Raw genomic sequence first — 22,580 nt, 5'->3', positions numbered from 1 at the left:
CTATTCCTCCTTCCCAAATTTATGCCCCCCCCAGTCCAGAAGTGCCCTACGGCAGGCTTCTAGTCTCTGCTGGATCCCCACACTCGGGGGGTCTAAGCTCGGGCTATTGTGCCAAGCTGAACGGATAATTTCTCCAGACTCAGTATCGTTTAACCAACTAGCTTCTAGTTTGAAACCACTGCCCGTTGGGCCACGGTTCTGGCTTCTTCTAGGGTGGGCCGAGAAGGAAACCAAAACGGGGCTATGGTCAGAAGTTCTTGCTGCTAAAACGTCAACAGTGGAAGAAGGAAAGAGGGAGCACCACTCCTGGTTGGCCACCGCCCGATCGAGCCTCTCCTTTGTGAAAGTACCATCTGACCTCCGATTACTCCAAGTGAAAGGGGAGCCTGAAAACCCCAGGTCCCCTAACCTGCAAGCCTCCAGAGCCTCCCTGAAGCCCGTCATTTGGGACTCCTTCCTGAGGTTTGAGCCTTCCTTTTCTTCCTGCGTGACCACCTCATTGAAATCACCTGCACACAGCCAAGGGACCGGATGGCAGGTGCTCAGGAATTTTAGCAGCTCCCACGAGTCGGCCCGCCTGGCGCAGACCGAGTTGCCGTAAAAACCAGTGAGCTTCCACCAAGGGTTGTTATCTCCATCCTTAACCACAATGTTTATGTGACGTCTAGAATAGTTAAAGACTTCTACCGTAGACTCCGAATTCCACAAAAAGGCCAAACCCCCACTTCTCCCTATCGGGTCGACCACAAAGACTCTATCAAAACCAATCTTCTTACAAATGTCTTCCATATACTGTTTAGAGCTAATAGTTTCCATCAAGAACACAAAAGTGGGCCGTCTTTCCTTCACCATATGGTGAAGGTCTCGAACTTTCCGGGGTTGCCCAAGTCCCCGGCAGTTCCAGCTTAGGAGACTCATTGTGGCTGGCGAGGCTGGTGCCCAGCCTCCGCCCAAGCCATATCAAACCCCATTTTGGCATCCAGTCTCGCCTTTTTTCCCCCCTCAGAGGAATCCTCGTCTCCTTCTAGCCCTGCTTGAAAAGGATCTCTTTTTCCCCCCTTCATCTGTTCTGGGCTCAGGGAAGGAGGGCGGCTCCTACGTTTCCACCTGCGAGTGGGTCCGTTCTCAAGCCCAAGGTTATCTCCTCTGATTCCCTCCATACCATCTCCACTGTCTATCCCCTGTGGGACCAAATCCAACCCAGGCCCATCCTCTGAGTGCGGGTTGCCCCCCCTATCTTTTGTCAGCCCAACATTTGGCTCATTTAGAGTATAGTCTCCCACGATACCTGTCTGGTTATTGTCTCCTGTTGACTTCTTCGTAGATCCCTCATTGACCGGAGGGTAATTCGGCTTCTCCAGCTGGTCAGAAGTTGGCATTAACTCCATGAGATCACATCGCCGCTTAGGACTCTGTAGCTGTCCTGTTTCAGCAGCCTTTATGTCCCGCACTTCTTTCCTTAAAATTGACTGCAAGATCTGCTTTTCGGTGTCATTCCCAATGCTGTGTACACTGGCAGGTTTGTTGGAATCCTCGCCTTGGTGGTCCGGTGTCTCTCCCCTCTTCTCTTGCTTATCGTCCGACACTGCATCTCCTCCGCCATCAGCTCCCCTCTGTTCGTTAGCCTCCTGTCGGAGGGGGCTACTCACTCTCCCGTTGCCAGGCCACTTCCTTCCTTGTGTAGACCGCACCTCTTCCGCTCGGAGCCAGGATCCCCATCGTTTCGGATCTTCCTCGCCTTCCTGTCTGGATTCCTTTCTTTCACTGCACTGCATCATATTGTGGAAAATTCGTCCACAGTTGAAACATAAATGTGGGAGCTTCTCATATCTAAAGTTGACCCAGACCATTTTCCCGTTCATCCATAGGGCACGACCTCTCTCCAGAGGTTTGGTGATATCAATATGTATCTTGATCCTTAAGCTGCTCCCCCTTCCTGGTCCTTCTCCAGAGACGTCCACCTCCTCGACCTTGCCAAGAGTCTCGCCAATCTTATTTCCCACCTCCTTGTTCATGCAAATAAGAGGGATATCTCTAACCTGAATCCAACACGGGGACTTGGAAAAGTCCATTTGGGTTGGCGGGGTACTTTCTTCCACTTGAGGACCAGGATGTTTCTGTCAAACAGCCACGGGCATCCCTCCTGGACCCTCTTTTTGTCCGCTTCTGAGGAGAACTCTAAAAGCCAAAAATTGTCCTCTAGTTCCTTGAAGACCACTCTCCCTGTAGTTTTCCATAGCCGAGCCATAAAGGCCTTAAAAGCCTCCTTTTGGACTCTTCTGTCGGACATTATTCTCCCAATCAGACACCTCCCGTTTCGTAGTCTTTGATCAGCCGTATCATCCTCTGTGATCACTATACTCGCCTTCTCACCCTCCGATAATCTCATACCTTCCCCTAACTTTTCAACTAACTCCTCCATCTCTGGCTTGATCAAGACAAAGATCTTGACCCGGCCAAAGCGACTATAATCTCCTAGGAGCAAAGGATGCCAGGGACTAAAACACTCACCTCTTGGCTGTGATAGAGAGAAACAGTCCCAAGAGAGAGGACTCCTTCACATAAACCTTCTTATTCTTGAGCAAAAACAAACGAAAGAAGGGTTAGATACAATGTTTTGCTAATACTTGCTTTACATTTGCTTTTCTTGTTTGATGTTGATGTGTCAACCTTTCATTGGAAGGCAAAAATACCTCTTGGTTTTTACCGATGGCTAATCGAAGTTATACTCTTTTTTATATTATAACATCACTGAGTACAACAACTCACGTGTGACATTTTATTTTATATGAAATATAATAAAAAGATGAAGAACTTGCAACAACTAATGCTACTAAACTGTTCTAAAGTGTCTTGCAAGTTTCTAGCAAGCCGTTGTTTCGTTCCAGGTTCTCCTTGAAGCAATCAACGTGGCAAAATGTGAGGAAATATCCGTCATTGCTTGTACTGAGCTCAAATGGCTATTGATTCAGCTGATGCCAATTGCCTGAGTCGCTATTTCCTGTAAAACACTAAACTAACAGACCAAAAGAAAATGAATTAGATCATTCTTAGTAGGCTAACTAAAATAGGAGTCAGTTTTGCTGATATGGTCCAAAATGAGTTCCAGTAGCCTTACCAATTTGATAAAAAAATTTGATGTGAACAGTACTTACCAACACAATTTGATGGTTTACATTATTCACTCACAAAAACAATTAAAGACAATTAAAATTTTCTACCTTCCTCTTTTTTTAATTATTTAATTATTTATTCTAAAATTTTAAAAGTTTCTGTCTCATGCATCACACAACCTCCGTTTTGACAAAAATGATTTAAATAGAATAGTGTTAATGAATAGTTAAAATGGTGAGAGTACTAAAAGTGCTTTAAAAAAGTAGATAGTTAAAATAAAATAAAAATTATTTTTAGCTAGTAAAATTCAACGAGACTTCTAAGAATGGTTTTAGGCAATGAAAGTACAGTTAACTGAAAAAAATAATAAATTTTTTTACAGTAATTTTTCTTATAATTTTGGTAACTTTCTCCGAAGTTGGAAATCATAGACGATGTACTCATGTACAGTAAGTTGCCAGTAGGGCAATGACGATGCTAAATTGCTAAGTTTATCCCAGAAAAACAAAATAATGTGAATTATACTTGCGACAAGGTGAATGGAACTCTAAATTAACCCATGAGAAAATGGATAAAGAAGGACGTCTTTATTTCACTTGAAATGAAGAAAATTTATTTTCTGATCAGATTAAATTTTACAAATCTAATTATAATTACAAAAGAAATATAAATTATCAGCTGTCTAAGAAATTCTAGACACAGTTTTTTTTTCGGAAGAATATATCGTTGATTTGATTCAGTTTCTGATGTATTTAGACAGTAAAAATGACGAGTTTATTTTAATAAACTTATGGTAGAAAGTTAGAAACTAGAGGAATAGATGACTTACGAGTCAACCTAAAGAAACAGAAGCAGCAGGCCAAGTAGAGGAGAGGTTATTCTGCGATTCCTTTGTCCTTGTCTTGAAGCCTAGTACCATCAGAGCTGCTGGCTGCACTGGGCTCAGCTGCCTTCAGGTCCCCAAGACGGAAATCAAACTCCTGCACAGTCAAGCCTAGTCTAGAATAAAAGAAGGAAAACGCACTTCTGCAATAGGTCTTAATTGAAACCTTGATGAAACTGCTCTGATTCAACCACTTTGGTAACGACCCACGTGGTATGTAAGTCTCCCAAACGAATCCACCTTGCCCGAACAACATGAGATCTTCTTTAGTGAGGCAATACATATGGAGATTTTCCAGACAACCAATATCAGTTTCCAACTGACAAATAAGGTTGCAAGCAATAGTACAAGGCTCCCGGTCTGAAAATAAAACCAAGAGACAGACTCCCATCCAAGTAGGATCATCGAACAAATTTGGAGGTATAAAGCAACGGAATGTCACTTGGGGCTCATCAATCCGATGGCTGAACGGGTACATAACCCTTGGTAAAAAACAAGAGTTAAAGACAAGGCATGGATCAAAGTCCTGTAAAATAGAAATATTGTGTATGAATTATGATTAGTGAGAGAGTGAAAGAAAGGGAGAGGAAATAGTATATGGTAGGTACCTTTGTTGCTTGTAAGATTTTTGAATTACATATTTCTCCTCATGAATCTCATGGGATGATTGCTTTGATATTTATAACTACTACACAACCCTACAACATCTACTACAATTATGAATGATTACAACTATTCACCTTCTATCTCATTATACATCTTCTAACATTTTGTATTTAATGTATTGTGTAAATTCTTCAACTGTTTAATTATTATTATTTTTAACTATGAATGACTTTTCATTGTCTTTAATTATTGAGATACTTGTCATTACTAGTTGTGATTGGATCTTTAACGTGGCTAATCAAAATACTCATAGTTTCTTAATTACCGGCAGGTTGCTCTGGTTGCGTGGACATCGTACCTTTTTGCAGGGTTGTTTCTTAGCTCCCCTACTTTCGCTTTTTGATGGATCGAATCCCCGATTTTCAGAAACGAAGCAGCAACGGTATATTATTTTCTCAAACTCCTGCTCATCATGCACGTGGAAGAAGCGAAGCCCACATTTCTGCACCGCTAAGCCTGGCCAATCGCTTACGAAGGAAGCCTCCAGGCAACTGGATTGATTCAACCAATCCGGTAATGACCCACGTGGAATATATGACAGCCAATGAAATTCATCTTGTATATATAACCGCCTAAGTTCTTCTATAGTGGTGCCATGGACATGGATTTGTGGCTGCGGGCCAGCTACATTGCTTTCCAAAGAACAAATAAGATTTTGAGAAATTGCTGAATCGGGCTTTTCAGGGATGGCAGTTTGATCCTCATGGACTGAAAAGTAAGCACATAGAATAAGTCCCATCCAACCCTTGTCATCGTACAAACTTGCGGGTACATCAATTGTCACTGACGGCCCATTACTACGGTGGCTGAACCAATTTAGGATTTCTCTTGGAGGGAAACACAAATTGTATTCAGAGCATCCATCAAATTCCTGTAAAATGAATACACAGTAGGCGTGGTGTGCATTAGTCAGGGAGAGAGTCAAAGAAATGAGCAAATACTATAAGTTTTTCATGTGTCACTTCAAAAATAATGTGACTTTTAAAATCATCAATTATTTATAATAGATCATTATTGAATCTTGATCGAATGCTAATTTTAAAAATTGTACATTTTTAAAAAGACACAAGAGAAATTTCTAGAATTTCATCAAAAGAAATGGAGGGTTACATACTCAAAATTTCTTACCAATAGGTCACTTTTGCATGGTCGAGCAGGTCTTTCAAATATTCTTAAATGGAATAAGGAGGGGTGGACAGTTAAGCCTCGATCATCCATAAGTTGACGAAGAGAATCGCTATGTTCAAAAATCAAGGCGTTGCAGTGTTTTAGATTTTGCACAAATTCTACCTGATCATGCTCGTACAAAAGACGAAGTCCACATTTCTGCACTGTCACACCTGGCCAATCACTAACAAATGAAGCTTCAATGCGGCTGCACTGGCTAAACATAGAATCAATTAATAGCTGACCAGCCGGTACGTAGGCTATCCAAATGAATCGGCCTTGACTAGTTAACCACAGAATTTCTTTTTTACTGGTGTGACAAGCCCCGAAAAAATCATCCAGACCAGCTATACTTGTTCGGAATTGATAAGATAGGAAGTGCTGAACTTCTGAAGACCAATTGGCAATGATGGTTTCTAGATCCCCGCCCACCATTGAAAAACAAACACATACAGCGAGTCCCACCCAGTTGTCATCATTGTCTAAATTTGGTGGTATGTCAAGTGTCACTGAGTGCCCACGACTCCGATGACTGAACCACTCCTGGGTTACTTTACTTGGTGGGAAACAATAATTGTACAAAAAGGACGGATCAAAGTCCTGTAAAACAGAAATAGCGTCCAATCAGAGAGAGAGAGAAAGAGAGAGAATTGCGAGGGTGTGGATCATCAGAATTCTTACCAGCGGTCCCGTTGCGTAACCCTCTTTGTAGAATCGATTGTGAGGGTGTCGGTTCCCCGGAGAAATGTGCAACCCTTCTTTCTTTTTCTCTACGCAAATGGGCAATCTTTCAGAGACTGCGCCCCTCTTACAAGAGCTGCGGATGCCATTCAGATAGCCATCACCGGAGGTTTTGAGCTGTACAATTGTTCGATAAAACTCTTCCCTATTTTGCCGGTCTACAAGACCGACCCCACACTTGAGCACTGAGACATCTGGACTATCACTTATAAACCTGAACTTAGCCCAAGTGCTTTGACTCCACGGATGACTTGAAAACCTCCAATTTGGTAGGAACAACACCCAAATAAATGAACGTTGGTATAACGAAATTAGAACTTCGTCTTCACTGATGCTATTCTCAAGTAACGGATGCATGCTACCAACGTCGGTTTCCGCATGACACATGACGCGATGAGGAAATCCCGAATCCAAATTCATAAGGATGGCAGCTGGATGCTTGTGAAATGAGATAACAGCACATACAGCAAATCCCTTCCAATCAGGATTATTAAACAAACTTGGAGGTAGCGGGATTGTCACGGAGGGCCTATCACTCTGTTGGCAAAACCACTGTGGGATTTCACTTTGAGGAAAACAAAGGTTGAATACAGTGCCATGGTAGTAGTCCTGAAAAACATGTAGAAATGTTTGTATATCAAGCTTGACTTTTGTTCCAGTGTAAAGTTTTACAGTTTAATTTTATTACACGTGTTGTATACATTGGTTAGTCTTATACCACGTGTTGTATGAATGGTTAGTCAGTTACATGATCGAGCTGGCAGATCTTTAGATCACGTGTTGATTAGCTGTTGATTAGTTAGATAGTTTGTTATGTAATCTGTTTCGATTGTTATACATACATTCAGATGTATAAATACTCAAGTCTTGTATTCATTCAATTCAGTCAATGAGAATCAGATTTCAGTTCTCCAATATTTCTCTTCTTCCTCGCTTATTCCATTTGATTCATCAAGATACTCTGTTTTTCATTATGGTATCAGAGCCAAAGGTCCAACCTCGACTTCGTCATCTACCTTACATTTTTTCAATTAAATATTCCACGTGTTGGGCCTTACTTATTAAAAGGAAGTCTGAGTCCACACGTGAGGGTTTGTTAAAGTATTAATTAAGTGATTAAATTTACCTCTTCCTATCAGTTTATGCTTTTGGGATAAGTAGTGATTTAACATGGTATCAGAGCTTATCTAGTTGATTTTTTTTTTCTCTCTCTTCTCTCTTACTTCTTCTTCATCACACCTGGCCTTCACCTTTCATCATTCATGGATTCTTCATCTACGAACTCAATTGCAGATGCTTCTAATCCATTTTACTTACATAATGGTGACAGTCCGAGTTCCACTCTTGTATTTCAACAACTCGTTGGAGATAACTATAATTCATGGAGTAGATCGATGAAAATGGCGCTGATTGCGAAGAACAAAGTTAGTTTCATCAATGGCACACTGCCACAATCTGCAGTTTCTTCTGCTGATAGTTTTGTATGGTCTTATTGTAATAACATGTTGCTCTCTTGGATCTACAACTCGGTTCCAAAACAAATCGCAGCCAGTATCATTCATATTGATACAGCTAAAGAAATGTGGCATGATCTCAAAGATCGTTTCTCATAACGCAATGGATCAAGGATTTTTCTACTTCAGAAGGCGATTTTTGCCTTGACTCAAGAAAATCTCTCAGTGTGTTGTTATTTCACTAATCTCAAAGGTCTATGGGATGAGATTAACAATTATCGACTTATTCCATCTTGCTTGTGTGGTGCTATGAAGAAACTAGTTGATTATCGTGATGAAGAATGTATCTTTCAATTCCTAATGGGACTAAATGAAACATTCTCTCATATTCGAGGCTAGATACTGTTGGTTGATCCCCTGCCCATAAACAAAGTTTCTTCTCTTATCATTCAAGAAGAATGTCAAAGGCAGATCATTTCATCTGTTGGTTCTTTGAATCACAATAATGCTGCCATGCTGACCACTGCATCTCAGATTCAATTTCAAGGATATAAGCTATCCACTACATCTCAGAGTCAATCACAAGGATATAAGCCAGTGTTCTGTGATGTCCCACATCATTTGGGAATGAGGATGTGCTTATATGTATAAATGCATAATTCTTGACACAACGCGTTTTAAAGCCGTGATGGCCATGAACCAATCAAAACTTTGCAGTTAAGTGTGCTTCTATGAGAGTAGTACTAGGATGGGTGACATTACAAAAAATGCTGCAATTCGCCGCGTGTCTACAGTAGCGATTACTGTAGCTACGCGGCCAACTAGCCAAGTGTCTTGATGACACGTGGCAGGTTGCATTTGAGAAACAAGTGGCCGCGTGTATTTTTTATACGTGGCCAACTGTTTCTAATTTCCCCCCTCCCCCTTTAACTTTAAATTTCCCCCATTTATCTTTTCATTTCCTCCTCTCTATATTTTACACGCTGGCCTTTTCCTTCTTCTCTTTTTTTCTTCTTTTTTCTTCCTTCTTCCCCTTTTTCCCTTGCACAGACGCCTGGCATTTTCCTTCTTCTCTTTTTTTCTTCTTTTTTCTTCCTTATTCTCTTTTTTTCTTCATTCTTCCCCTATTTCCCTTGCATAGACGCCTTTTCCTTCTCTTTTTTTCTTCCTTCTTCCCCCCTTTTTCTCTTGCACAGACGCCTTTCCTTCTTCTCTGTTTTTTTTTTTTTTTTTTTTTTTTTTTTTTTTTTTTTCCTTTTTCTTCACGCAGACAGGTAGATGGAAAGGGAGATTGAGATAAGCCAAGGGGGGCCAGTCGCTGGAGTCCGGAGGGTCATGGCCCCACGCCGGTGAAGCCAAGGGGGTGTTTTTCCGGCGTTTTTTGAGGGTTTTTTTTTTTTTTTTTTTTTTTTTCTTCTGTTTCTTTGAGTTCTCTGATCTGAAAGTTTGTGATTTTTGGTTTTTGTAGTTGATTTTTGGTGATTGTTGGTGATTTTTTGGTATTTTGTTGGAGATTTTTTGGTGTTTTGTTGGTATTTTTTGGTATGTGGTTGACGAAGTATTAATTTTGGGGGATTTTCTGGATTGGATTTCATGGGGAAGTTTTGTAGTGATTTCGCCGGTCTTGCAGAAATTTCCGGTGACGGAAATTAAAAAAAAAATTGCAAAAAAAGTTTCTAGCGAGGGCACTGGCGAAAAAAAAAAGGGAAGAAGAACAGAAATATTTTTTTTTTTTTTTTTTTTTTTTTTTTTTTTTTTTTTTAAATGAAGCAGTTAGCCACGTGTATTTAGTACACGTGGATGACAGTTTGCCGCATGTACTTCAATACACGTGGCCACTGTCAGCCGCGTGTACCATAATACACGTGGCACAGTGGCCACGTGTATTGTGATACACGCGGCAAAATGTGCATTTAGTAACACCCGGATTTAACACGAGTCGCACACGTGGCTATTTACACGTGGTAAACTGTTAGCCACGTGTACTGTATCCGTACACGTGGCTAAATGCAAGTGGCAAAATGCTATTTTTTTTTTTTTTTGTAGTGCCTCCTGTGAAGTCTGGTTCGAGGGAGCAAAAAACGGACAATATTGTGTCATTACAAATGATATTAGAGTCATTGCCCAGCTTGAGATGTGGGAGCATGCACAAGCCCATGAGGGTCGCCAGTGGGCACTCATTGGGACGCCAAGAAAAATAATGGGGTGATCCCATAAGGGTCGCCAGCGGGAACGCTGGGTTCCAAGAGGGGGTGATTGTGACATCCCACATCGCCTGGGAATGGGGATGTGCTTATATGTATAAATGCATCATTCTTGACACAACGCGTTTTAAAGCCATGATGGCAATGAATTAATCAGAACTCCGCAGTTAAGCATGCTTCTGCGAGAGTAATATCAATATTGGTGACCTCTTAGAAAGTCTAGTTCGAGAGAGCCAAAACGGACAATATTGTGTCATTGGGTGTGAGTCGTTACAGTTCACTTGCAAAGAGAGAACTAAATGCACTCATTCTGGCATTTTAGGTCATAGCGTGGACAAATGCTACAAAATTTTTGACTATCCTCCTGGTTTCAAGTTCACCATAGGGAAATCCACTCCATCTGCAAATCAAGTGTCAGATTATGATATTCCTCATCTACCTATTACTAAAGAGCAGTATGAACAATTGGCATCTATGCTGAAGCAGAAACGTCCAAATGAAGTCCCAGCCTCCATTCACAATTTTGTCAATTAAGACCATCTTTTTGACATGGCAGGTAGTAATTCTTTTTCTTGTACCTCTATTTCTTTAGACATTAAAGATTCAATTTTTTGTTCTTCAACATCTTTTGATATTGCTTCAAAAACTTCTCCCAAAAATCCATGGATTATTGTAACGACCCACCCCAACAATACAATATTCTCCGTTTTTTGCTGTTTTGAACCAAACTTCTTAGGAGGTCACCCATCCTAGTACTATTCTCGCAGAAGCATACTTAACTGCGGAGTTTTGATAGGCTCATGGCCATTGCGGCTTTAAAACGCGTTGTATCAAGAAGGGTGCATTTATACATATAAGCACATCCCATTCCCAGGCGATGTGGGATGTCACAATTATAGACACTGGAGCAACTGATCACATGGTTTGCTCTATAACTTGTCTAACATCTATTACTTCAATTGTCTCAAAATCTGTCCGATTACCAAATGGCAAATATGCTTTTGTTACACATGTAAAGACCAAGAAAATAAATAGGGCAGTTATTGATTGATAAATTGTACCTATTAAATAAAATGAGTTTTAAATAAAATAATGGAATAGGAATAATAATAATAATGAGTCCTAGAGTAATAAATAATTAATTGTATGAATAAAATGTAGTTAAATTAAATAAGGGGCCGAATATTAATTGATAAATGATAGAGGTAAAATTAGATGGGGTCCTACTATAAATAATAGTAGTTTGAGGATTTAAAGAAAAAGAAATCCTATCCTGCCACGTGTCATCGCCAGATTGGGTAGGAGAAGATTACTCTATCTTCTCCCAACCACTCTCAAGATGACACATGGCCATTTCTTCTTTCTCTTTCCTTTCTTTTTCTTTTTCCCTTATTTTCTCTCTTTTCCGAATTCCCTTCTTTTCCCCCTCACCCGCACGGCTCTTCTTCTTTTTCTCTTTTTCTTCTTTTCTCCTCCCCGTCGCACACCCCCCTTCTCTTCTCCTCTTTCCTTCTTCCTCTCTTCCACTCGGCTCCAGGCAGCAGCACATCGGACTCCTTTTCTCCCTTTTTCCTTTCTTTTCTCTCTTTTCCCTCCACGCGCAGGTCCCCCCCCCCCTCTCTCTTCGGTTTCTCCCCTCGCCTGAACCCCTCTCTTTCCCTCTTCTCTTCTTCTTCCGCCACAGCAGCACCGACGCCCTCCTCTCTTCCCTTTCAGTTTCCACCTGCTGGCCGAGTAAGAGTTTCTGCCGAGAAGATGCAGCCCAAAAGAGAAGTAGGAGAAGAAGAAGAAGAAGAAATGGGTTCCGGCCATGTACGTCCGGAGAGGTTACAATTCTTAGCTTTTCTTTGCATTTCCATTTTACCCATTGGTTCTATATTACAAAATTAGGTTTATTTGGATTGGAAATTATGGGTTATCTTTGGATTTGATTTAGATGAAATTCTAGGGCATGGAAAGCTACGAATTTAGGTAAATAATTTTATGGGTTGTGGTTGGGAACTACTTGAGAAGTAAATTTAGGGTTTATGGTGATTTTTGGGGGTGATGGCTGAATGGTATTTGTTATGGGTTTTGATTCTTGCTTTTTATAACCCATGATTGATGTTTTATTGTGAGTGGTTAATATTTGAAAGAAAAGTGGTTATGAAGAGTATTTTGATGGAAATTCAGATATGGTTTGTGTTTACAATTTGGGGATAATGGTGTTAATCTATGGTTAATGGCCTATTATAGATTATAGAATGTTTGGTTGGATTAGATTCAGTTTTGAAAAGGAATTTGATAGATGATATATGAAATTTTGATAGTTTGATGAGAAGAATTTTAGGGCTTAGCTTGGTGATTTATAGTTGAGCTTTGAGGAATGTATGGGCTGATTTTTAGGAGTATCTTAATGGAATTCAAATCTGATTTGGATTAATAGTTTAATGATGAATGGTTAATGATTATTTGATAGGGATTGAAGTTAATGTGTTAGATTCTTTTAGTGTAAATGACAAATGGGTGAACATAGAAAAGTTGATGATGATGGATTGGTACTATGGTTGCTATATATGGGTAAATTTTAATTGGATGGTTTGGTTAAAAGGCCGAATGGATTATGGTTTGGGTTTCTTGATAATATTGATTAGTAGCTATATTTGGGACTTGTTATTGAGTTATTTGCACTCATGGTTAGTAACTAATTGAGTGATGGGAGACAAATAACTAAGGAATTAAGATATGTAGCAAGTGAATAATGATTAGCTCTAGTAAATGAATACATGTTCAATATGTAATTATAATTTAATTTAATAAGAAGTACTAGACTCATAAGTTAAATTAGATTAAGGTTTTATAATCCAAACTACTTAGATGATTAATAACTAATGTATGTAAAGCATTAAATGTAATGGCGAATTATTCATGTAACCCGTAGGCAACATGTGTAAATTGACAAGGTAGTAGAAGTACATAAATGTACCCGGAATCCAATGTGAGGTAACTAAGTAACTAATCCACCTATCCATGTACACATAGTATTTTTGTGTATTATCGGATTAGGTTTAAGTCTACTAAGTGTGGTATGTATATAATTATATACATACATAAACATGCACATGAGTTCAATATATAATGTTAACTTAGTAAATAAAGTAAATATAAAAGTATAGCAATTAAATGGAAAACATAAAGATTATAACATGGAAATCATAGTTCAATGTAAAGGAATTACTAAACCAATATTTTAGTGTGCAAATCATTAAGGTTCTATAAACTAAATACCTGGATGTTTAGTTAACTAAAAGAGAAAGTATTAAATGTAATAGTAGATGTATTTAAAGGTTAAGAAACGAAATAAACACGAACCTAAAATCAAGGCTTAATCTAATTGTAGCCAAGGGTACCTAACTAGCTTTAGATGCGGGTAATACGACGCAGGAGCACGCGGGTAGTTTATACGTCAATAGCTTAGTCTAATATCATATATGTATGCAGGCACAGAAGGTGGGGACTTCAATTGTTCCCCAACGGTGAGTTCAAGGTAACTAGAACGTGGGGGATATTCGAGTCATGAGTCCAATGCAGCTAGGTGAGTATTCTACTCATTGAGGAATCCTAGGAACTTAGATTTACGTATTGTTGCATTTGGTTGCATTTATGATTATAGAATTTGTTGGTGAAGATGCATGAAATTGAATTGTGAGTTATTGGATTGGGAATTGTAATGATAAGTTGATATTGATAATGATTGGTTGTATTTATGATTATGGAATTTGTTGAGGAAATTGTATATGATTGAGTTGGGATATATTGGTTTGTAATTGTGTGGATAAATGGATGTTGAGGAATCTTGATTGTTTATGATTATGGAATTTATTGAGAAAATTGTTTATGATTGAGATGGGATATATTGGTTTGTAATTGTACGGATAAATGGATGTTGAAATTGTAATGTATTTATAGTTATGGAAGTGTTGGTAGAAATATATGTGAATGGGTTATGATATATTTGGATTGAGAAATGTGATGATAAATGGATGTCGTTGAAATTGGAATGTATTGATGGTTATGGAATTGTTGATAAAAATGAATGTGGTATGTGTTGAAAGAAAAATGTTTGGGAATACACATGTGATGATATGTATATAGTGTGGATGCTTTGGTATTATGAGAACTCGGTAGTTGATAGATGGTAAGTCCAGTGTTGTAGTATCTGGCACAGTGGTAGGCCATAGTGTAGCAGCTCTTGGCTGAGATGAGTGGTAGGCCAGAGGGTAGCAGCTCTTGGCTGAGAAGTGTGGTAAGCCTAGCATTGAAGTGCTAGCACTAGTGAGATATGTGGTAAGTCTAGCATTGAAGTGCTAGTTCACGTGAGATGTGTGCCCTGCGGGTTGTAGCTTTACGGGCGGTGTTGATGGTAAGCCTAGCATTGAAGTGCTAGCACTTGTGAGATGTGTGGTAAGCCTAGCATTGAAGTGCTAGTACACGTGAGATGTGTGCCCTGCGGGTCGTAGCTTTACGGGCGGTATTGGCGGTAAGCCTAGCATTGAAGTGCTAGCACTGGTGCGATGTGTGGAATATTGCTTATGGTACGCGTGGAATATTGTTAGTGGAAACCGGGATAAAATAATGTGTGATGAACGAGACTTGTACTTGATAATGTGTTGTTGCGGGAACTTAATGATTTGTGAATAACGTTGTTGTACTCTACAAGCAATTATGTTTGTGTATATTGTATACTTAGGGAGTTTTATATTGCTGAGGTGGTGAACTCATACCTTCACCTGTACGGATGTGATTAAACCCACAACCGTACAGACTCTGATGCTTTGATTGCAGGTTCAGTGGATCTAGTGAATGACGTTATAGCATAGTAATTGGGATGTTTTGACTGAAGCCCGACGCGACAGTTATAATGGGTGGACTATGGGTTGTTCGCCTTTTGGTAGACTTAGTTTGTGGCTCGTGTTGCCTGTGACACTTGTATTTATGAGCTAGTCTTTTGGTATGTATTTAATAGTTATGTAGAAGTCTTATATAGATAAACATTAATGGCTCTTTTGTTGTAGTTAACTATTGTTTATAGATGGACCTTCCGCTATGTTGATAATGTTATTATATGTTATCCGCTGCGTAAATGGAACTCTGATTATCAGGTACATGTTATGGAATGTGTACTGTATGTTGGCTGAGCGACATGTAGTCGTGCCACTGTGATGACTCATTTTATGTTTAAAAAAAAAAAAAAAAAAAATTGGGTCGTCACAGAAAATGGTATCAGAGCCATTGCCCAGCCTGAGATGGTGGGAGTGTGCACAAGCCCAATGAGGGACGCCAGCGGGGACGCTGGGTCCAAAGAGGGGGTGATTGTAACGTCCCACATCGCCTGGGAATGAGGATGTGCATATATGTATAAATGCACCCTTTATGACACAAAGCGTTTTAAAGCCGTGATGGTCATGAACCTATCAGAACTCCGCAGTTAAGCGTGCTTCTGCGAGAGCAATCCCAGGATGGGTGACCTCCTGGGAAGTCTGGTATGGGGAGCCAAAAGCGGACAATATTGTGTCATTGGGGGTGGGTCGTTACAACACACATTAGCACTATTAAGATACCAGAAAATTTTATTCTCGTAGATGTTCTTTGTGTTCCTCCATTTTCCTTTAACCTAATTTCAACAAGTAAACTAATCAAAGTTTTGCATTGCTGTATAATTTTTTTGGCTGGTTTTTGCTTCATCCAGCATCTATCAAGTTGGAGGACGATTGACATGGGTAGAGAACAAGGTGGCCTCTTCTTTCTAATGCATACTTTGCAGTCCTCTGCCTCTATTTCTCCTCAAGCTGCTCAAGTTTTTTCTGTTGTTTTTGATAGTCTTTGGCATTTTCATTTAGGTCATCTATCTGATGTTTGACTTAAATTTTTGTTTCTTGCTTGTATTATTGTTTCAATTAACTGTTCTTCCTTATGTCCTATAGCTAAGCAATAGCGATTACCTTTCCATGTTAGTACTTCTATTTCTACACAATCTTTTGATCTCATTCATTGTGACATTTGGTGACCATTTTCTGTTAAATCCACAAATAGTTCTTACTTTCTTACCATTGTTGACGATTATACTCGTTTTACATGGGTGTATTTGATGCAAAGTAAATCTCAAATCAGACCTATAATTCAATCTTTTCTTTGAGTTGATTTTTACTCAATTCAATATTAAAATCAAATGTCTTCGATTTGATAATGGCACAGAATTTAATATGGTTGATATTTTTTCTTCCAAAGGAGTGATTTATCAACTTAGTTGTGTAGAATCCCCACAACAAAATGCTATAGTCGAACAAAAACATCAACATCTCTTAAATGTTACTAGAGCCCTTCGATTTCAAGCTCATCTTTCATTAAATTTATGGGTTGAATGCATTCTTACTGCTGCCTATCTCATCAACAACATTCCTACTACTCTTCTTTCAAATAAAACTCCATATGAACTCTTACATTCTATTTCTCCTTCTTATACTTATCTCCGTGTCTTCGGATTTTTATGCTATGCATCTACGATTACTAGACATCGCTCTAAATTTGATCCTAGAGCTCGTGCATGTATTTTCATTGGGTATCTGCATGGCATCAAAGGTTACAAATTATATGATTTACACACCAAACTGAAATGAAATTCTCAAATTCCACAGCTTTCTCGCTCCGTGGTCATCTCGTCTCTCCCCTAGCTCGACCAGCTTCGCCTGATAGACCTCCACAACGCCTCAACGACACTGTTTCGCCCCTTACCAACCTCAAGCTCCTCTACCTCTCGGAAAACGACCTCTTCGGCGAGATACCGCAGGCGATATCCTCCCTCCACCGCCTCCTCCGCCTCGATCTCTTCGACAACAACCTCTGAGGCATGGTTCCGAAACAATTGTCTTCCTTGGCTCAGCCCCTCACGCTATGGTTGCAGAACAACACGCTCTCCTAGGTAGTTCCTGACCTCTCCGTCTCTCTAGTGAACCTTAAAGAACTAAACCTAACGAGGAACAAGCTCTACGAACGGTTACTAGGCTGGTTGCTGAGAGGAATGATGAAAAAGAGCTTATGGAAAAATCAGAAGGATGTATTTTTGAAGGATGAGAGAGAGAAGTAAAATTTAGTGCCGTAAAATGAGTGAGAGAAGGAAGATAAATGACAGAAATTCACATGTTTAGAAGAAATAATTCGGATGAAATTTATGTCTGAAGATAAAAGGCTCAAGTGTTGTAAAAGAAAATCTTAGGAACATAAATACTGGGGATTATAAAAGTTGAGTATTCTAAAACGTTGGCTCTGTTTGAAATTTCACCTCCCCTCGTATGGGGGAGGAATTTTTTATTTTTTATTTTTAATTTAATTATTTTTATTTTTTTAATGATAGTAAATATGGTTAATGTGATATAAAGTTGAAATAATTTATATGGAAAAAAAAATTGTATTGTAGTGATTTTTTTATTTAAGTAGTAATAAAAAAGTGTTGATGTGAAATAAAAAGTGAAAAAAGTTAAGAATGTTTTAAAGTTGATGTTTTTTGGGGGAAGTGAAAATAAGAAAAAGGGAGGGGAAAGAAAATTTCAAATAGGGCCGTTGCTTTGTCGTAGAAGCCTTGGCCACGTTTCGCAAAAAACTTTCTCCTTATTTTTACTTTTCTGAAAAAAGAAAAGAAAAGAAAAAGTCTCAACATTTTTCAAAACTATTACCAAACAATTTTCTTTCACAAAAAGTTCTAGTCTTATTTTACCTTTATATCACATCAAACACTTCTTATTATTATTCAAATAAAAAACACATAACAAAACTCTTTACAAAATTTACTGCTTGATCATTTAAATGTTAAAGCTCAATGGCTTGTTTGGGTGTGCGATTTTTTAAAAAATTACAAATACCGAAAGAATTTATTTTTTAAAATTATGTTTGGATGATTTAAAAAACTTAAGATAAAATTTAAAAATATTGCATAAAATCTTAATAAAATTTTAATTCAAAATAAGCATTTAATTTTTTTTTTTTAAAAAAATACTTATTACCCAAACATGTCTTAAATGATTATAATAGTACGTTAGTTCTCTTTATCCAATAAAAACGACGAGAATTTAAAGGTTTGTATATTCAATCTCATCGTTTGTTTAAGGGTGCGTTTGGGATTGCGATTTCGTAAAGAAAAAGTGCGATTTTAAATCAAATTGCAGAAAAAGAACCGTTTGGAAATTGAGTTCTTAAAAAATTGTGATTTGAAAACGCAGAAAAATACTTATTCAAATTGTAGGCAATGTGGTACTTTTTTGAAAACGCAGTATTTTAAAAGGCTAACCTGCGATTTTACTAAACGCTTAACTGCATTTTTAAAAATCATTTTTTTAAATCCCACATTTTAAAATCGCTATTTTTAAATTGCACTTTTTGAAATCGCAAACCCAAATGGACCCTAAAACAATGATAATTTGACGCGTGCCGGTTGTCATCATTTAAAAGGTCAACAATGAATTTTTTTTTTTCTTGCCATTTAAACGACGATATAATAATATGTTCACTTCGATTGTTTCACAAGCGGTGAAAACTTTTATGTTTTCGTGATAATTTTTTTTTTGAAAAGGTTTTCATGATAATTAAAAAAAAAAAAAAAAAAAACTGCCCCATTTTTTGGTTTTTTAGTAGTGTAATTGTTTAAGAAAACTGTATTGTTTCGCCCCTTATAGCATTCCTATAAGTAGCCTCGCCAAAATAGTTTTTTAGCTATTTTGGTGAGCCAATTTGATAAAAACACTAAAAAACCACTCCAGCAGCCTCATCACTTTAACCAAAAAGTTTTGGTGAGTGAAAATACTCCCCCATTTTGATGAGTAATATTCACTCACCAACTCACTCATCAATTTTGTTTCACCTTTCTCTCTCACATGATCAGCACATTTTTTTTCATTTTTTCTCTCATTTTCTTCTCCCATCTCTCTCACATGATAATGTCATTATTTCATGGACATGAAGGATTCTTTGTTACTGACATAAACTTTGTGGTTCTTTCATTTATCTTTTCTTTCTTTCTTTCTTGAATTTGGTTAAGAAGCAAATGAAAACTTCTGTGAATTTCTTATCAATGATCTAATCTCAAGATAAAGGTGTATGGTAGCTTGTTGTATAAAAAGATTAAATAGAGAAAGAATAAAGAAATCAGAAAAAATATTATTTAAATGGAATAATATTATTTAATGAATTTATTTCTTTCTTAAATTTGGTTGAGAAGCAAACGAAAACTTCTGTGAATTTCTTAGCAATAATCTAATCTCAAGATAAATGTGTATGGTAATTTGTTATATAAAAAGATTAAATAGAGAAAGAATAAAGAAAAATGAAAAAATATTATTTAAATGGAATAGTGATAGTGAATAGTTAAAATAGTGAGACTGTTGGGAAAATTTTAAAAAAATGGCTCACCAGAATAGAGAAAAGTGATTTTTATCTACTTTGGTGAGTAAAATTTGATGAGGCTATTAGGGCGATCTATGAGATGAAGGTTAGTTAGGTGTGAGAGGTTATCTCTCACGGCCTGGATAGTTTAGTGTAAGGGGTTATCTCTCACGGTCAGTTTAAATAAATTTTTAGGATATTTAGATATCATATATTGTCTTAGATCTAGTCTACTCGGAGCAGATATCCTCTTTAACTATTTTTGTACATGTGTTAGCGGAAGATGAAAGTAATAGATAGTTCTTTATTGTAAGAATTTTGTTTGTATCTATGATTATGTAATTTTAAAATATGTAACTATGAATTTGCAGAGCTTTATGCTCGTGATCTTTGATCAATAAAATATTGAGATATTTCGTTCAAAACAAAAGAAAAATGTTTTGATTAATTTTTATCTTTTATCTATCTCTTGTTTAACACTGTATAAAAGAGGTGCAAATCCACCGTTGAAAATTTGGGACGCAGTGTGAATCTTACATACACAATGACAGATTTATAAAAAATAACAAAAGATGAGTTATAGATGAATCTGTGACTAATTCTCTCTTTGCTAAATATGTTGTGTTGAGATTTACGTGCCCATTGTGTTTTTTGCTTTATGTGTTCAAAACCGTAAATGTTTGTGTTCAGTTAGTGCGTGGGTGTGTGAGAAAAAGAGAGAGAGAGACCTGCAAGTGTGTTTTGAACCAACGTTCAAGGAAAGCCTGTTGCACAATGCCTATTGACGAAGTACTTCCACATTGCTCGTCCCGCAAGGGTATGCCTAAAATTAAAGATGTTGAATTTCTGGAATTGCCTGCTTGATTTGAAAATGTTTCGGGTGAAGTACAACCCTCCTCTGCTACATTTTCAATACTTGGTAGAAGCTTTGGCCTCCTGCAAGTATAAGAACATATATTTTACAAATTGTTTACACACACACACATATATATATATATGATGTAGTAATATTAAATATGCACGTATTATGATAACAAAATCGTTTCCAGTGAACATTAACCTTTGCAATGAGAAAGAGCAGCTAAAATATTCTCCATGGTCGCAGCCTTGCAAGTCTTCAACTTGATCATAAAGATTTATGTAATAAAATCGACGGGAGGAATCTGAGCAATTCAACATGTACTGCTGTAACGTTTCCACAAACTCTTCAACATCTTGCTCGTACACAAGACGGATTCCACACGTTTCAACCTTTAGCACACGTGGGTTGTTGCTTTGGAATGAAGCCCAAATCTCACTACACTGATTCAACTCAAATAGCACGCGTGGTATATAAAATACCAAAAGTCGACGTGACCCCCAAAAAATGTCTCTAGACCGCGGAAGGGCCATGTAAGGTGCGGAAGGAGCTTCACCAGCCGAAAGACCAGAAAAACTTAAAATAATTGTTGGGTCCTGACCGGAACTATATGGTTGCTTGTACACAGTATACGAAGCATAGACAGAGAATCCCATCCATCTCTTATTGTTATGCAAATCTGGAGGCAGCTGCATTCTTATTTCTGACAGAAATTTCTTGTGATTGAACCACTTGGGGATCGACATATGAGGAAAGATATAATCGTACCAGTGGTTTCGTGCAGGGTCTCTCTGTAAAATACACAAATATATATATATATATATATCTTCAGTGATGAGTGAGGGAAAAATAGATACATAAATTAATTATGGTTTTCAGTGAAGAAATATAGGGAGAGACCTGATACAATCTTGAAAGCAGTTTCTTGAGCTCTCTTTTCAGCCAGGGGATCGAGTCACAACATGACTGGCACGCGGAATGGTCTATATGAGGGTGTATAAAGCGTTGATGACGTTGATGTAGGGCATCGGGGCTCCCAAAACGTTTCTGACTAAACTCTTGGACAAACTGTACCATATCTCCCTCGTATAGTAAACGTGCACCGAACAGTTTAATCTCAACATCTGGGCTGTTGGTTGTAACTGAAGGGCTAACGCAGCCGCGTACATCTACACGTTCCCTAAATTTCTCATGCGATATATATAGCCAAAGTCCAAAAGAGCCAGGATAGAATTGGTCTTTAGGGAAGGTAAAAACCAGGGGAGAATCGACAACACCTCCATCTATGTCCAAGCGACATATAAACTCATGAAAACATTTGGAATCCCGATTGCTATTGACTACAAAAATAGTACACAACGCAATTCCTCTCCAATTGCTATTTTGATACAGATCGGGTGGTAGCCGGATTGGTACATTAATTGACCCAGGATTCGGATGCCCGAACCACTCTGGAATTTCAGTTTGAGGGATAACGCCCTGAAATCCTTCGCTTTGTTCAATTTTCTCCTGCAAAAATTACACGGCAAAAAGGTAAAAGGATGTTCAGTGTGTGTCTGTATATGAGAGAGAGAGAGAGAGAGAGAGAGAGAGAGAGAGAGAGAGAGAGAGAGAGAGAGAGAGAGAGAGACCTTCATGTATCTTTGCCACAATGGCTGGAAGTGTACATCTAGCAACTTAACGTCAAAAATTTGGCATTCTTCATCGTCCCTCAAGCTGAGCCAGTTAATAGACGTGCATCTTGATTCCAAATTAACGTCACTCATGTTGCATTCTTCATTGTCCCCCAAGCTGAACCAGTTAATAGACGTGAATCCTGATTCCAAATTAACGTCACTCATGTTGCATTCTTCATTGTCCCCCAAGCTGAGGCAGTTAATAAACGTGAATCCTGATTCACCTGAAGTCCACACTATAACTTGATTTGAATGATTTTCTAGTGAAGTGCATTCTCGTGCCATTACATATTGTGTACTTAACGGAATATTTGTCAACGATTTAAGCCTGCTACAATTGTCCAAGCAGAGAGCTGAGAAACGCTGTCAGGCACGCATGTAAAATGGTTTTTGCTCAAATTTAGA

At 38.2% G+C, this 22,580-nt stretch overlaps 2 protein-coding genes across 3 annotated transcripts; both read right to left on the bottom strand.

Moving 5' to 3' along the window:
* Positions 1–918, bottom strand: LOC133866065 (uncharacterized). The gene has a single exon (XM_062302629.1). The coding sequence runs from the start codon at positions 916–918 to the stop codon at positions 1–3; it is 918 nt and encodes a 305-aa protein (XP_062158613.1).
* A 1,838-nt stretch (positions 919–2,756) lies between these two features.
* Positions 2,757–22,548, bottom strand: LOC133866646 (uncharacterized). 2 transcript variants are annotated; one of them, XM_062303242.1, is made up of 9 exons: positions 22,131–22,548; positions 21,400–22,008; positions 20,701–21,290; positions 20,369–20,576; positions 6,512–7,180; positions 5,792–6,430; positions 4,962–5,534; positions 3,944–4,523; positions 2,757–3,016 (listed from the first exon to the last, which is right to left on the bottom strand). In XM_062303242.1, the coding sequence occupies exons 1-8, from the start codon at positions 22,458–22,460 to the stop codon at positions 3,990–3,992; spliced, it is 4,152 nt and encodes a 1,383-aa protein (XP_062159226.1). In that variant the 5' UTR covers positions 22,461–22,548; the 3' UTR covers positions 2,757–3,016; positions 3,944–3,989. The 2 variants fall into 2 exon arrangements, with proteins under 2 accessions (XP_062159226.1, XP_062159227.1); XM_062303243.1 differs by having other exon boundaries at positions 2,757–3,011.
* Positions 22,549–22,580: the final 32 nt, after the last annotated feature.

Source organism: Alnus glutinosa, chromosome 4 (assembly GCF_958979055.1).
Source record: "Alnus glutinosa chromosome 4, dhAlnGlut1.1, whole genome shotgun sequence".
In the NCBI taxonomy this organism is placed as follows: domain Eukaryota; kingdom Viridiplantae; phylum Streptophyta; class Magnoliopsida; order Fagales; family Betulaceae; genus Alnus; species Alnus glutinosa.
Note: the sequence above shows the minus strand (reverse complement) of the source record. Positions and strands in the feature narration are given on the sequence as shown.